Source organism: Capricornis sumatraensis, chromosome 3, assembly GCF_032405125.1.
Source record: "Capricornis sumatraensis isolate serow.1 chromosome 3, serow.2, whole genome shotgun sequence".
NCBI classification, from domain to species: Eukaryota; Metazoa; Chordata; class Mammalia; order Artiodactyla; family Bovidae; genus Capricornis; species Capricornis sumatraensis.
The window spans coordinates 136,428,507-136,443,589 of NC_091071.1; the positions used below are offsets into that span (position 1 = coordinate 136,428,507).

Sequence of the window (15,083 nt, forward strand, 5' to 3'; positions counted from 1 at the left end):
ACCCACATCCCCTAAAACAAAGACTCAGCTAGGAAACTTTAACTTAATAAAAATGTGCTGAATCAACATCTGCATAATCCTTAGAAGACTCAGGTCAGCAGTCAGCTCGTCCGGAAATCTTTAGCTGGTTCCCTCGTTGCCCCTACTAATGCAGATCACTGTGCCACTGTTTTCAGAGTAACTGTCTGTTCATAGCGAACGGACTTGTGGGCAGAGTGGGGGAAAGAGAGGGTGGGACGAATTAAGAGTAGTATTGACATATATACTCTACCATGTGTAAAATACAGCAGCTAGTGGGAAGCTGCTGTTCAGCACAGGGAGCTCAGCTTTGTACTCCATGACGACCTAGAGGAGTGGGATGGAAGGTGAAGTGAGAAGGAGGCGCTAGAGGAAGGAGATATATGTATACTCAGAGCTGATTCACATTGTTGTACGGCAGAAACCAACACAACATTGTAAAGCAACTATCCTCCAATTAAAGAAAAAAAAAGGAGCTGTCTGTTTATGTATCTTTCTTCCCCACCAGATTCTGAGCTGCCCAAGGATAGAAGCTGAGCCCTGCTCCCCTTTGGGAAATTGGTTTCTCTCTCCCAGTGCATCTTGGAAGGGTGTCACACCTGAGTTATCAAGATGCACTAAGCAAACTCCTGGAGTGTAGATGCTTGAGCTTCTCTCGCTCCTTCCCTCTCCATGTCACTGTGGGTGCTGGGAGGAGGAAGCCAAACTGACCAGTGATCCAGGATTTCTCTTTAGCCTTACTCAGTTGTCTTGCCCATGCGCCCGCCTCTGCACCCTCCTTTGAAAAAATCTCTGCAAAGAAATCCTACTCTCATGTTTTTTTCTTACATCAGCTTTCAAAGGAATATCAGGAAGAATTTGAATGCTCATTAGAACAAAATTCAAGTAATTAGTCACGGAAACACACTTCCTGGGGTCCTCAATAGGCAGAAATACAGATACCTAACCTGAAAAGGAGTGGCAATGCTAGCATTTCTTGCTGGGGTTGATTCTTCCAGTCAGAACCAACTCAGTGATTCTTTCTAAGTAAGCAAAGAAAAAGGCCATGGAAGATAAAACAAAAGATGAGTTGGATTTTCCTATCAAGACAAGCTGAACTTTTGGAGTCTTTACGTATTAACTTCTCAGTGCTTTTAGTGAGGATTTGTTAGGGTGAATAATAAATGAAGTTAAAGTTGCTATTGAGATACAGATTTCGAATAAGGACTTAATGAGATACTAGGCAGAGTTAGCTGCTAGGAATGGTACAGTCTTATCACCATCTTTCACTTGTCAATTATTTAATGAGACTCCCTTATTCAGGCAGTATTGTACAAAAAAGTGTAACCTCTTGTCCTTGCTCAGAGGAGACTTGGAAACTAGGGGTGTAGAGAAAATACATGCAGATCAAAAGCTAAACAACTGGAAGCCTCTGAAACAAGAGATATTCAAAAGGTAGAACAGAGAGTGATAGTTTTGAGACCTAAGAAAAGAGAGACACTGTAGGCCAAGGAGTCACTGAGAAAAGTACACAGAGATGCACTCACAGTGTGTCCTGGGAAGGTACCTTAGGTGATCTGGCTAACCTGGGGGGTTTTGGTTTGAGGAAATGAGGTTGGAAAAGCCTGTGGAAGCCCATGAATTGGGGGTAAGAAATGAGTTTCAACTGTTAAGCCACATTAGAATCTCCTGAGAAATTTAAAATAGACTGATGTCTGGGTCCTATACCCAGAGATTCTGATTTAATTGGCCCGAGAATCAAGAGTTTCTTAAGCTCCCAGGTGACTAATGTGCTGTCAGCTTGAGAACTCTCTTAGGCTATAGCAGTTTTCAATCCTGACTGAATATTAGAATCACCTGGGGGAATTATTAAACTAATGCCAAAGGCAACACACAGAATCAGGAGAAAATATTTGCAAATCACATATCTTGATAAAAGGAACGTACATCAAAAATATGTAAAAAACTCTGACAACTCAGTACTAACAAGATAATTCAGGTAAATGGGCAAATGATCTGAATAGACATTTCACTAAAAAGGATATACAGATGGCTAACAAGTGCATGAAAAAATGCTCAGCATCATTAGTCATCAGGGAAATGCAAATCAAACCATAAAGAAATACCACTTCACATCTCTAAGATGGCTATAATAATAATAATAAAAAAAGATGGACAGCAACAAGTGTTGGAAAGCATGTGGAGAAATTGGAACCCTTATACGCTGCTGGTGGGAATGTAAAATGGTGCAGTTGCTTTAGAAAACATTTTGGCAGTTCCTCAACAAGTTAAATATAGAGTTTCCATCATGACCATCAGTTCCACTCCTGGCATACACCCAAGAGAATTGTTAATGTTCATCCACACAAAAACTTGTACATGTTCATAGCAGCCTTCGTAAGATAGCCAACTAGTGGAAACAACTGATCAATGAAGAAAAATGTGGTATATCCATACAGTGTGATATCATTTGGCCATGAAAAGGAATGAAGTTCTGATGCATGGTACCACATAGATCAACCTTGAAAACATGATATGTGAAAGAAGCTAGACATAAAAGAACACATACTACATGATCCCATTTATATGGAAATAGGTAAACCATAGAGATAGAAAATAGATTAGTGATTGCCAAGGGCTGGAAAAAAGAAGGAATGCGGAGGGGCAGCTAATGGGTATGAGATTTTTGGGGGGAGTAATGAAGTATTTTGGAATCAGATAGTGATGATCCATTCACAACTTTGTGACTATAATAAAAAGTCGTTGAATTATATACTTAAAAGGGTGAACTTTTAAAAAAGGTGAGTTTTATGGTATATGAACTATATCTTGAACATGAAATATCTCAATCATGTCCAGCTCTTTTCAACCCCATAGACTGTTCAGTTCAGTTCAGTTCAGTTCAGTTCAATTCAGTTGCTCAGTCGTGTCCAACTCTTTGTGACCCCATGAATCGCAACACGCCAGGCCTCCCTGTCTATCACCAACTCCCGGAGTTCACCCAAACTCATGTCCATCAAGTCGGTGATGCCATCCAGCCATCTCATCCTCTGTTGTCCCCTTCTCCTCCTGCCCCCAATCCCCCCCAGCATCAGGGTCTTTTCCAATGAGTCAACTCTTTGCATGAAGTGGCCAAAGTATTGGAGTTTCAGCTTTAGCATCAGTCTTTCCAATGAACACCCACAACTGATCTTCAGGATGGGCTGGTTGGATCTCCTTGCAGTCCAAGGGACTCTCAAGAGTCTTCTTCAACACCGCAGTTCAAAAGCATCAATTCTTTGGTGCTCAGCTTTCTTCACAGTCCAACTCTCACATCCATATATGACCACTGGAAAAACCATAGCCTTGACTAGACGGACCTTTGTTAGCAAAGTAATGTCTCTGCTTTTGAATATGCTATCTAGGTTGGTCATAACTTTCCTTCCAAGGAGTAAGCGTCTTTTAATTTCATGGCTAAAATCACCATCTGTAGTGATTTTGGAGCCCCCCCCCTCAAAAAAAAATCTGACACTGTTTCTGCTGTTTCCCCATGTATTTCCCATGAGGTGATGGGACCAGATGCCATGATCTTCGTTTTCTGAATGTTGAGCTTTAAGCCAACTTTTTCACTCTCCACTTTCACTTTCATCAAGAGGCTTTTTAGTTCCTCTTCACTTTCTGCCATAAGGGTGGTATCATCTGCATATCTGAGGTTATTGATATTTCTCCTGGCAATCTTGATTCCAGCTTGTGCTTCATCCAGCCCAGCGTTTCTCATGATGTACTCTGAATATAAGTTAAATAAACAGGGTGACAATATACAGACTTGAAGTACTCCTTTTCCTATTGAAACCAGTCTGTTGTTCCACGTCCAGTTCTAACTGTTGCTTCCTGACCTGCATATAGGTTTCTCAAGAGGCAGGTCCATAGACTGTAGTCCATGGAATTCTCAAGGCCAGAATACTGGAGTGGGTAGCCATTCCCTTCTCTAGGGTATCTTCCCAACCCAGGGATCAAACCCATGTCTCCTGCATTGCAGACAGATTCTTTACCAGCTGAGCCACAAGGGAAGTCTAAGAATACCAGGGTGGGTAGCCTATTCCTTCTCCAGGAGATATTCCTGACCCAGGAATTGAGCCGGGGTCTCCTGCATTGCAGGTGGATTCTTTACCAACTGAGCTATCAGGGAAGCTGAATTATATCTCAATAAGCTATAAAAATAAAAAATGTTAAAAATCAATCTATCCTCCACCAGCATTAACCAATTAAATTACAGTTTCTGGGAATGGGAGTCAGGCACATATTTTTCTTCTTTTGTGACAAATTTTATTTATTTGTTTATTTGACTGTGTTGGGTCTTAGTTGGGCAGGCAAGATCTTCCATGCACTACGGAAGATCTTTCCTTGCAGCGCATGGACTCTTTAGTGGGGGCGTTTAGGCTTCGGGGCACTTGGGTTCAGTTGTTCCACAGCATGTGGGATCTTAGTTGCCCAACCAGGGATCAAACCAGAGTCCCCTGCATTGCAAGGCAGATTCTCAACCACTTCTCCCTGGGAAGTCCCCAGGGACAGATTCTTGGTGTACAACTAGGACTGAGAACGATGTCATGGCTCAGTGGTAAAGAATCCATCTGCCAATGCAGGAGATGCAAGTTCAATTCCTGGGTTGGGATGACCTCTGGGAGAAGGAAATGTCAACCTACTTCATTATTCTTGCCTGGAAAATTTCATGGACAGAGGAGCCTGGTAGGCTATATAGTCCATGGGAGTCACAAAAAGTCGGCCATGACTGAGCAGGCAGACACGTGTATGAGATGAAAATCTATTAGTGATCTATGCAACTTTGTTTTCCCCAAAGCAGAAACAAAAATCTTGAGTTCAGTTCAGTTCAGTTCAGTCGCTCAGTCATGTCCAACTCTTTGTGACCCCATGAATCTCAGCACGCCAGGCCTCCCTATCCATCGCCAACTCCTGGAGTTCACCCAAACTCATGTCCATCAAGTCGGTGATTCCATCCAGCCATCTTATTCTCTGTCGTCCCCTTCTCCTCCTGCCCCCAATCCTTCCCAGCGTCAGAGTCTTTTCCAGTGAGTCAGCTCTTCACATGAGTTGGCCAAAGTATTGGAGTTTCAGCTTTAGCGTCATTCCTTCCAATGAACACCCAGGACTGATCTCCTTTAGAATGGACTGGTTGGATCTCCTTGCAATCCAAGGGACTCTCAAGAGTCTTCTCCAACACCACAGTTCAAAAGCATCAATGCTTCAGTGCTCAGCTTTCTTCACAATCCAACTCTCATGTCCGTACATGACCACTGGGAAAACCATAGCCTTGACTAGATGGACCTTTGTTGGCAAAGTAATGTCTCTGCTTTTGAATATGCTATCTAGGTTGGTCATAACTTTCACGGATTCAAATCCAGTTTCAACTGTAAATTTCATTGTAAGAGATTATTTTATTGACCCTTCAGTATGGATATGTGGGTGTATTGCTTCAAATAACCCTTTTCAAAAAATGCAAATAGGTAGACAATTGTTAGTACACCTCAAAGCAATAGGAAAAAAAAAGTATTTTGTGTTGAAATTTGAATCAAAGACACCAAGTGATTTATTGCTTTAGATAATTTTGGAAAGTCTTGGTTGCAAAGTTGATTCTCAGTGCTTCAGTGGCCTATTTTTCAAGTGATTGTAATTTACTTGGGATTTAGTCTTCACTCTGCTCAGTGATATTAGGTAGATCATCCAGTGTTTCTAGGCCTCATATAGTCACTACCCAAAAAGGGAATATAATGTCATGTGCTAGGGAATGGGGATATAGTGGGGGAAAAACAAGATATAATAGATATGCTTTCTTCCCTTATGCAGATTTCAGGTTCTTTGCTTAAAAGTGAAGAGACTGAACTAGGTGGTCTCCAAATTCTTTGATCATTTACTGAGGATAACATAAAGGTAGAAGACAGACTAGAGAAATAACTCTTGTGGGCCTCTTGGGCCCCTTCCATCTTCTGTGATTTAAAGAAATAAATATGCAAGTGTCTTGGAAGGTTGCCTTCAGAATTTGCTGTGGAGGATAAATTCGTTGGGTAACATTTTTGTTACCTCTTTATCCTATTCTTGGAATGGACAATAAAATAAAAATGTTTCAAAACACTTAAATTCCTTCATAAAAGGATGAATCATAGCTTAAAATATCAATACAAATCTACTTGTTTATCTATGTCAGGTGTTAAAAGCCACTTTCAAGTAAACCATTTGATTAGTAAATTAATACAATTAAGCATGATTAGCTTGTTAGAAATTTCAGCATAGATTAAAAAATTCCAAATGCATAGCTGTGGTGTTCAGTACCAACAGAAGGCCACTTTCTGCCTTCCAAGTGCCTTCCAACTTACTCCACTGTTCCATTCAAAGGAGAATGAAAATAATATCAAAATGTAAACATTCAGTGCAATTATCTCCCAAAGAGCTGTGTCTTTGTCTGCCAAGAGAAAGTCTTTGCTGGAGATCTGTTTGTTAAGTAACATATCTTGATTTCAGAAGAAAAAAAAGTCGTTATATTCTTTTTTCTGTGTGTGTTCCATTACTTTAATTACTTACAAATTAGAAAGTTAGCATGGTTTGTTAGTCAGAGCTAGTCTTTAAGTCCCAATTCTACTACAAAATAGCCCTGGTTCTCAGTTTCATCTTATGATACGTGCCCTCCTTCCTTGTGGAACTGGAGGAAGAAAAAAAATGAGATGTTATCTTGAGAAGTGCTTTGAAATCTAAGAAATCATACAAAGATACTATTATTAATTATTAATAGTAGTTATATATGTTACCTATATTAACTTTTGAATAACCTTAACATCCCATTTCTCACCCATTTTTCACTTAGAGAAAGTTAATAAACCTAGAATTTTTATTTTGCTCAGCAGTCACGGTGTATTAAAAAGTTGAGACTAAAGAGAGGAAGCAACTTATGAAGCAAGCTGTTGTTGTTTATTTGCTAAGTCATGTCTGATTCTTTTTCAACCCTGTGGACTGTAGCCTGCCTATGGGATTTCCCAGGCAAGAATAGTGGAGTGGGTTGACATTTCTTTCTCCAGGGGATCTTCCCAACCCAGGGATCAAACCTGCATCTCCTGTGTTGGTAAGTGTATTCTTTACCACTGAGCCACCTGAGAAGCCCATGAAGCAAGCTAGTGACAAACAATTAGAACTTAGGATGGAGTCCAAACTATCAGTGCTTTCTTCTCCCCTTCTGTCTCTCCTCTTATCCCTATCTCTCTCTTTATCTTTTTTAAGTCTTTATTCTCTTTTTTGGAGAAGGCAATGGCACCCCACTCCAGTACTCTTGCTTGGAAAATCCCATGGACGGAGGAGCCTGGTGGGCTGCGGTCCATGGGGTAGCGAAGAGTTGGACATGACTGAGCAACTTCACTTTCACTTTTCACTTTCATGCATTGGAGAAGGAAATGGCAACCCATTCCAGTGTTCTTGCCTGGAGAATCCCAGGGACGGGGGAGCCTGGTGGGCTGCCGTCTATGGGGTCGCACAGAGTCGGACACGACTGAAGTGACTTAGCATACTCTTTTTTTAAGCAAATAATTTTCTCCCCCTCCAGAAAACAAGATTTTGGTGAAGCAGTCGCCCATGCTTGTGGTAAACGACAATGAGGTCAATCTCAGCTGCAAGTACACGTACAACCTCTTCTCAAAGGAGTTCCGGGCATCCCTTTATAAGGGAGCAGATAGCGCTGTGGAGGTCTGTGCTGTGAATGGAAACCACTCCCATCCACTTCAGTCAACAAATAAGGAATTCAACTGCACCGTGAAAGTAGGCAATGAAACAGTGACTTTCTACCTCCAGGATCTGTACGTCAACCAAACAGATATTTATTTCTGCAAACTTGAGGTTCTTTATCCTCCTCCTTACATAGACAATGAGAAGAGTAATGGCACCATTATCCATGTGAAAGGTAATGTACCACTTGGCCAATGTCTGCTCTCAAGTAACAGTTTTCAACTACAGTCTTGAAAACTAGGTCATGATCAGTGGTGGGGGTTGGCTAACTCTCAAAGAGGAAAACCAGAGAGGAGGTCTACATATGTTAAGCTAGTGATATTTTGCGTATTTTGTTTCCTCTCACATTCTGCCCTGGGAAGAAGGAAGGAAACGTACTCAAATGCCATTCCCATATCATTTAATCTACTCTATTCTGTTTTTCAGAGAAACATCTTTGTCCATCTCCCCAGTCTCCTGAGTCTTCTAAGCCATTCTGGGCCTTGGTGGTGGTAAACGGAGTGCTAGTTTTCTATAGCTTGCTAGTAACAGTGGCTCTTTCTAACTGCTGGGTAAGAGAAACAGCATTGCTTTCATGTAACTTTTCTATTGCATAAGCAACTGGACATATTCAAGAATTTTGCCTATGTGGCTTATTTTCCATTTAACATGTGATTATTTTCTTTTTCTCTGCTAGGTTTGAGTAGGTTTCCCTGCTAGATTCTCTTTTAGACTATTCAGTTTTACCTGAAATAAAAATCTGATGTGAGTTTTATGTTCCAGAAGCCATTGATTAGGTGGCTAGGCAAGTAAGAAGCTAAACAGGCAAATTAGGGTGGGGGACGAAGTAAGGTAGAAAGTTAGTTTTCTTCTTGCCATTTTGCAATGTCATTATGACATATAAAATATGTATAAAAACATAAGTGACTTGGGAATCTAAGCAACTGAAGCCAATGAACAATTTTTGTTCATGGTCAAAAATCATGAGAAATTTGACTACTGAAATTACACATTCAAACCTAGCAAAGAAACTAGGTCTGTTTATCTGAGTCATATTTTTATCTCTTCTGAAGCAGTTAAATTTTGTGAGGCCAAGTATGGTGCTGTCATTATGAAACTATAATGGGAGTTAGACTGTTCTGAGCTCTCACTGCTGAATTAGAGTTTACAAAGTTTTGCAATTGTTCATGCAATTAACTTATAGTGTTTTTCTCTATCTTCTTCAGTATTGAAGTTTTGGCCTAGGTTTGAACACATGTTGATAACCATATATACTGTGAATCAAGGACCTCCTTATTTTCTTTCCTTTTTCTTACTCAGAAGCTTGCTGTTCTTATGTACACAGGATGGCATTCATTCCATATTGTCTTTGAATTTTTTTTTTTCTAGTAGTTAGATGCATGCATGAATCATTTCCTCAACAAGAGATATATGTTCCTCAAAGATAAAGACTATTTCTCTGGATATTCACCATCCCTCTGGTATTAAATACACTTAGTTTAGTGTTTATAGAATACCTATGAATTGATAACCCCTAGAGAGGCCAAACTAAGGACTTAAATGAGTATGCTTGGAGCACCATACTCTTCTTGAAGGCACAGTCCATACATCTGATTTGTACGTGAATCAGTGATTTCTGGGAGTCATGTCATGTTGAAGCCATCCTATTTACTATCGCCTTGGTGCTGGGCAGGGCATGAGTGGAGGGGGAGGGCAGTTGGGTTCACAGTCATGCCCAGGATGAATTCAGCCTGTAATCCTTTTAAACTCTTGTTGGTCTATGGCCAAAGTTTGCCTCTCCCTTGTTTCCCGCATGCTTCTCCCGTTTGGGGAGACCAAGGGACAGATGGACATTTGTCAGGCAGCCTGTTGCCTAATCTGTACCTCCAGCAAGATCTGTAAGCACCAAAGTGGCTGCTTGTTCCTGGAAATCCTTTATACCAGATATTATCTTGAGAATGTGCCTGCCTTGCCTTCTGCAAGTTGCCCAGCCCTGATGGGGGCCTTTTATGTAGTAAAATATTGCCCAAGTTCTTTCTCTGATGTTAGTTGAGTCCCTTCATCTTTGTGGATCTTGCTGTCTTCATCCAAGATACCTTCTATTTTTGAACCTCTGTGGAGTTTGTCAATAATATAATTTAGAAACTCAGTTCCTGTTTTTATCTTGATCCCCTTAGAATAACAACTTCTTAATTAAAATCCAGGTGCAGTGTCTTTTGGGGGTACATTTTAGGACAGGTACTCCCCTGTACCATGCTGACCTAGGTCAATGTACTTTCCTAGCTTTGTGAAAAGTAATTTTGGAAACTGTTTTAACTTTTTGAGGCCAGAAGGGTATTACTCACCATTTAAAATGTATTGTCAATATGCACTAGCGTATCAGTTATTATAACTAGGTTATATATTATATAACATTATATATTATATAACTATAATATATAACTGCTTATATATTATAATATATATATATATAAGCAGTTATATATTATATAACTAATATACTAAGTGGCTCGAATTACCCAAAGGGACAAAAGTGGCTTCTCATTTTTAATGAGTTAAAAAAGTAGATTTTCAACTTGGAAATATCATAATGCAATACATTTTTCTTTGGCAGCACTAACAATTCATAGGGCTTCCCTGGTGGCTCAGATGATAAAGAATCTGCCTGCAGTGTGGGAGACCTGGGTTTGATCTCTGGGTCAGGAGGATCCCCTGGAAAAGGGAATGGCTACCCAGTCCAGTGTTCTTGCCTGGAGAATTCCATGGACAGAGGAACCTGATGGGCTACAGTCCATGGGGTTACATAGAGTCGGACATGACTGACTAACACTAACTCCTAGTGAGGTTCATCTTGCTTTGTCTTGAGCAAACCTGTTCTGGTCTCTTTCTGTCTCATGAGCTCCCTGAAAATTGGGAAGTCTCAGTGCTTGGTATACCTTATCTTCTTCTGTGGCCTCTTGTGGTTAATGAGGTTACTCAATAAGAAGTACCCTTTATTTGCATCTCAAACATAGGTGTTTGTACTCTCTGACCAAAAGGGGATGGAATAAATATATATGCATATTTCATTGAATAACACAGGATTTTTACCTGGGCTCGTCTTTTCCCAATACTGTTACTCTCCAAGCAACCAGCACTTTACTGAGATAGGCAGGCAGATCATTAGGGATCCCTAGAGTTTAGCCATTTCGGGGGTACTTTTCTAGGATCCTATTTTTGGCTGGTCTGCACTGTGCCTTGGTGTAAGCTGCTGTTTTCCGGAACTTCCTGAGGACCTGTGATGTACTGCCTTAAGCAGTTCTAGGCTGAGTGGGTTTTTGGGAGCAGCTGCAGATGCTATCTCAGTTCTTGACCTGTTGCTGACATTTGAGTAAACAAAGAGCTCTCCTCTGCCAGGCGGCCACAGACCAGCACCTGTCACCCTCACTCAATCCTCCATTTGCTCCATGGAGTTGGTAAGCCCATTCTCCTTCTTAGTCTAAAGGAACACTTAAAAAACAGTTTTCTTCTCTATAAATCACACTGTGGGGAATATGGAGAGTGTGTGTACAGGTAGTATCTGTCTTTAAATCCAGTGGATATGCTTTTAAAAATCGATTATTAATAATGAATTAATTTGGCTGCAACGGGTCTCAGTTGCATCATGTGGGATCTTACATTGCGACACATGGACCTGTGGTTTGGGCTTCAGTACTTGCTGCACCTGGGCTTAGTTGCTCATCAGTATGTGGAATCTTCAGTCCCTGACCAGGGATCAAACCTGTATCCCCTGAATTGCAATGTGGGTTCTTAACCACTGGGCCACCAGGGAAGTCCCTCCAGTGGGTTCTTGAAGACCATGTCCTTTAAATATATTGTCTTATGTTTACCTGTGTCTTTCTGCTGCTTCCAAGAAATGAATGGGTAAGGATGGGGTAGGAGGAAGAGAAAGGGAGGAGTGGTCCTGAAATAAAAATCACACGTCTGTGGCATAGAGTGAATGGTGAAGGGTTGAATGACTTAGTCACCCAGGCATGTAAAGTGAGTGCTCTGCACACACATACACATATGCTACATGCTCATGGACACTGTGGGTTCTGTTTACTGTTCCCAGCCATGCATGTGTCATTTCTACCCCACTGCTGTATTTACAGTTAGGGTGAAAATGACTAAATCTTCTATCTGATAACAGCAAGAGGGTAAGCATGGGAACAGACTGCAGCAGATTTTTCATAATTTTGGTGCACTCCAGAGAACTTCAGAATCAAGACATCTTCATTATGGGGGTCCTTCTAATTGGCTATAGTTTAATTTGAGTGTCCAGAGGCAAAAACTGTCCTTAGAAGTCTGGCAAGAGGAGTCCTCAGAGTTAGAGTAAGTACTAACTTACTAAGTATTATCCTGCCTCCCAAGATATCAGCAGCAGCCTTTCACATTTATTTCAGGGCAGTTCTTGTGTCGTTCCTTCCCTGCCATAACCCTGTGCTCAAGAGGACTCTAGTCTTTTATTTATCGAAAGGATGTAGAACCAAGATGTTTCAAGGGCAACTACCCTCATACGCTTGGTTTCCATAGCTATCTCTCTCTGAATGAATCCCCCAGTTATGTCTATTTAATGCTGTCCTCTTCTTATTTCCAGCTAGATAATCCATCCACCATCTCAAATCCCAAATAACCGAAACTGAATTGAGAGCCACTCTCAAACCTACTTCACCTCTCTTCTTGCCTTATACCTGTGGATGGAACACTATCCTTTTGGTCACCCGGGCTCCGATCATCAGTCATCTCTGAGTATGAGCAAGAAGGAGGACCCAAACAGTCGAACAAAACTCACTCTAACTTGATGATGTATTTGTATCCATTGCTTCCTTTTCATTCCTTTCTTTTTCATGATCAGACTCTTCAGACCAGGATTTCTTGGTCTTGGCACTACTGACATTTTGAGCTGGATAAGACTTTGTCGTCAGGAGCTGCCTTGTACAATGTAGGATGTTGAGCAGCATCCTTGGCCTCGACCCACTAGAGATCAGTAGCACTCATCCTAGTTGTGACAACCCAGAATGTCTTCAGATGTTGTCAGATGTCCCCTGGGACAGGGGATAAGGGAACTGGAGGTGTCAAGGATGAGGCTTAGGAGGTCTAGCTTGGGCAACTATATGTAGGATAGTGTCACTCATTGGGATGAGAAACAATAGAAGGGACCAGCCTTCATGCCTTTGAACATATTGAGTTTAAAGCACCTTTGAGGTCTAATCCAGAGATATAGATTCAGGTGAATAGGTGATGATTGAAGCTGTGAATATGCATGAAGCTGCCTAGGAGAGAGGATGAGTAGAGGAGAATGCCTAGGACCGGGGGGAACTCCAACACGGAATGTCTAGTTAAGGAAGAATGAGTTTGCAAAGGAGGCAAGGAGGCAGTTTCATAGGTAGGATGGAACCTGGAAGTACCATCTCACAGAAGGCAAAACAGAGCGTTTCAGAAAGGAGAGAGTAACGGATCATCTAGAATGCAGTTGAGAGTTCAAAAGATGAGGCCTGAAAATAAGTGTTTTGCCAACTTTCAGCACTTAACTCATGGCCCTTTGACAAAGAAGATGGGAAAGGCTCAGGTAGGAGTGCACGGAAACAAGGCCCGTCCTTTGCTTACTTATTCAGCTGTTCGTGACATTCCTGTCCAACGTATTCACTTTTGCATCAGGCCTATATGCCAAGAAATAGACTTTTTTTTTTTTTTCATTTTAGAGAACTCTAAATCCAGAAATCTGGATGGCTTTCTATTTTTAGAATTTTCTTATGGGTCTTTTATGAAACAAGTAAATTTTACCAGCACATTGATCCAGAAAAGATGTTCTTAACCCTCAGTCAAAACTTTGCTAAGGTTCATGGTGTATATAGCTCTTGTTCCAGGATTAGTATCACCCTTATTTCCCTCAGCTCTGGTAGAACTTCATCCAGAGGGAGCTGAGTCTGAGGAATGGAGATGAATGATGCTATTGTTTTTAATGGAATGGGTTGCCATGCCCTCCTCCAGGGGATCTTCCAAACCCAGGGATTGAACCCAGGTCTCCCACATTGTAGGTGGATTCTTTACCATCTGAGCTACCAGGGAAACCTGAATGGAAATGTACACACACATAATGGAACAGGAATGTAACTAGTTGCCTAGAATGTAACATTCAATTAATTTGGACTCCACTGCTATGTATTTGTGACTATTCCAGACTCTGGAGGGCTGAAGGTCCTCTGGTTAATTATGGGGAAAAATGGCTTCTTTAAGCAAATGGTTAACGTAAGAAGATTGCCATGGGGATGCTTAACCTTTTCAAAGGAGGAAGGACCTTTAAGAATATTCACATATCAGTGGTTGATATGTTAATTAGACATGCTTTTGGAATTCATCCACATGGCTGCATTGAGAATAACAGGGGTGCCTTTCTCTAAAACACTTTCTTCGATTCAAAATTTTCAAGTTAATTTGGAAGAGTCCAAAGTAGTTGGGTTGGATTAACCACCGAACTCCAAGGTTCTCAGTGAATTCATGGCTTCATTTGACTGGCCATGCTCTGAGTGGTTGTCCCCAAATCGTAGCACTCCTCCCCAGACACCTCTCTCTGTGTCCTGCCCCCTTCACAATGACACTTCTTTTTTTTTTTTCACAGATGAAGAGTAAGAGAAACAGGATGCTTCAGAGCGACTACATGAACATGACCCCCCGCAGGCCAGGGCCCACCCGAAGGCACTACCAGCCCTATGCGCCAACACGAGACTTTGCGGCCTACCGCTCCTGACACGGACGCCTATCCAGATGCAAGCCGGCTGGCCCCTCTTCACCTGCTCAACACCACTGCTCTGGATAGGAAAGGCCTGCCTTGTCTTCAGCCAGCCACTGTGGCCTCCTGTTAGGCCACTGATGCCAAATTTTCTTGAATGACTAGACCGAAGAACGTCATTTTGAGACTCTGAGATGAAGTGAAGGAAGACTACTGTGGCAGACTCTATCTCCTAGTGCCACAGTCCAAATTCAAACCCACCGTGTATTTATTGACTGGATTGAGAGGTTAGGGTAGAAAACCAAAAGTGAGTGCATTCTGTTAAGCCTTGAAATCTGCCTCCAGTTCCACTCCTTTCTAACTCACCCACACGTTGTGGTCAAGCAAAGTGTGATATTGAAAGACATTTTAGATGGAGAAGAAGGTAGGAAATCACTCCCTTTGAAAAAATGGGGATTTAAGGTGGGGATAGGTTAGAAATGGGGAGGGAGTGGTGAGACGTAAACATTTTCAAAACCATTAAAACACTGTCTCTCACTCATGACATGAGCCACTTAGTTCCTATTTAATGCCGTTTTAGTTTGTAGAGATGTAG

General features: G+C 41.5%; 1 protein-coding gene across 1 annotated transcript; it reads left to right on the forward strand.

The window, feature by feature from the left end:
* Positions 1 to 5,041: 5,041 nt before the first annotated feature.
* CD28 (CD28 molecule) lies at positions 5,042 to 14,506 on the forward strand (the record flags this gene model as incomplete). The annotated part of the gene is made up of 4 exons (XM_068968940.1): positions 5,042 to 5,063; positions 7,580 to 7,933; positions 8,185 to 8,309; positions 14,378 to 14,506. Coding segments are annotated over 4 exons (630 nt in total), but the record flags the coding sequence as incomplete, so codon positions are not given.
* Positions 14,507 to 15,083: the final 577 nt, after the last annotated feature.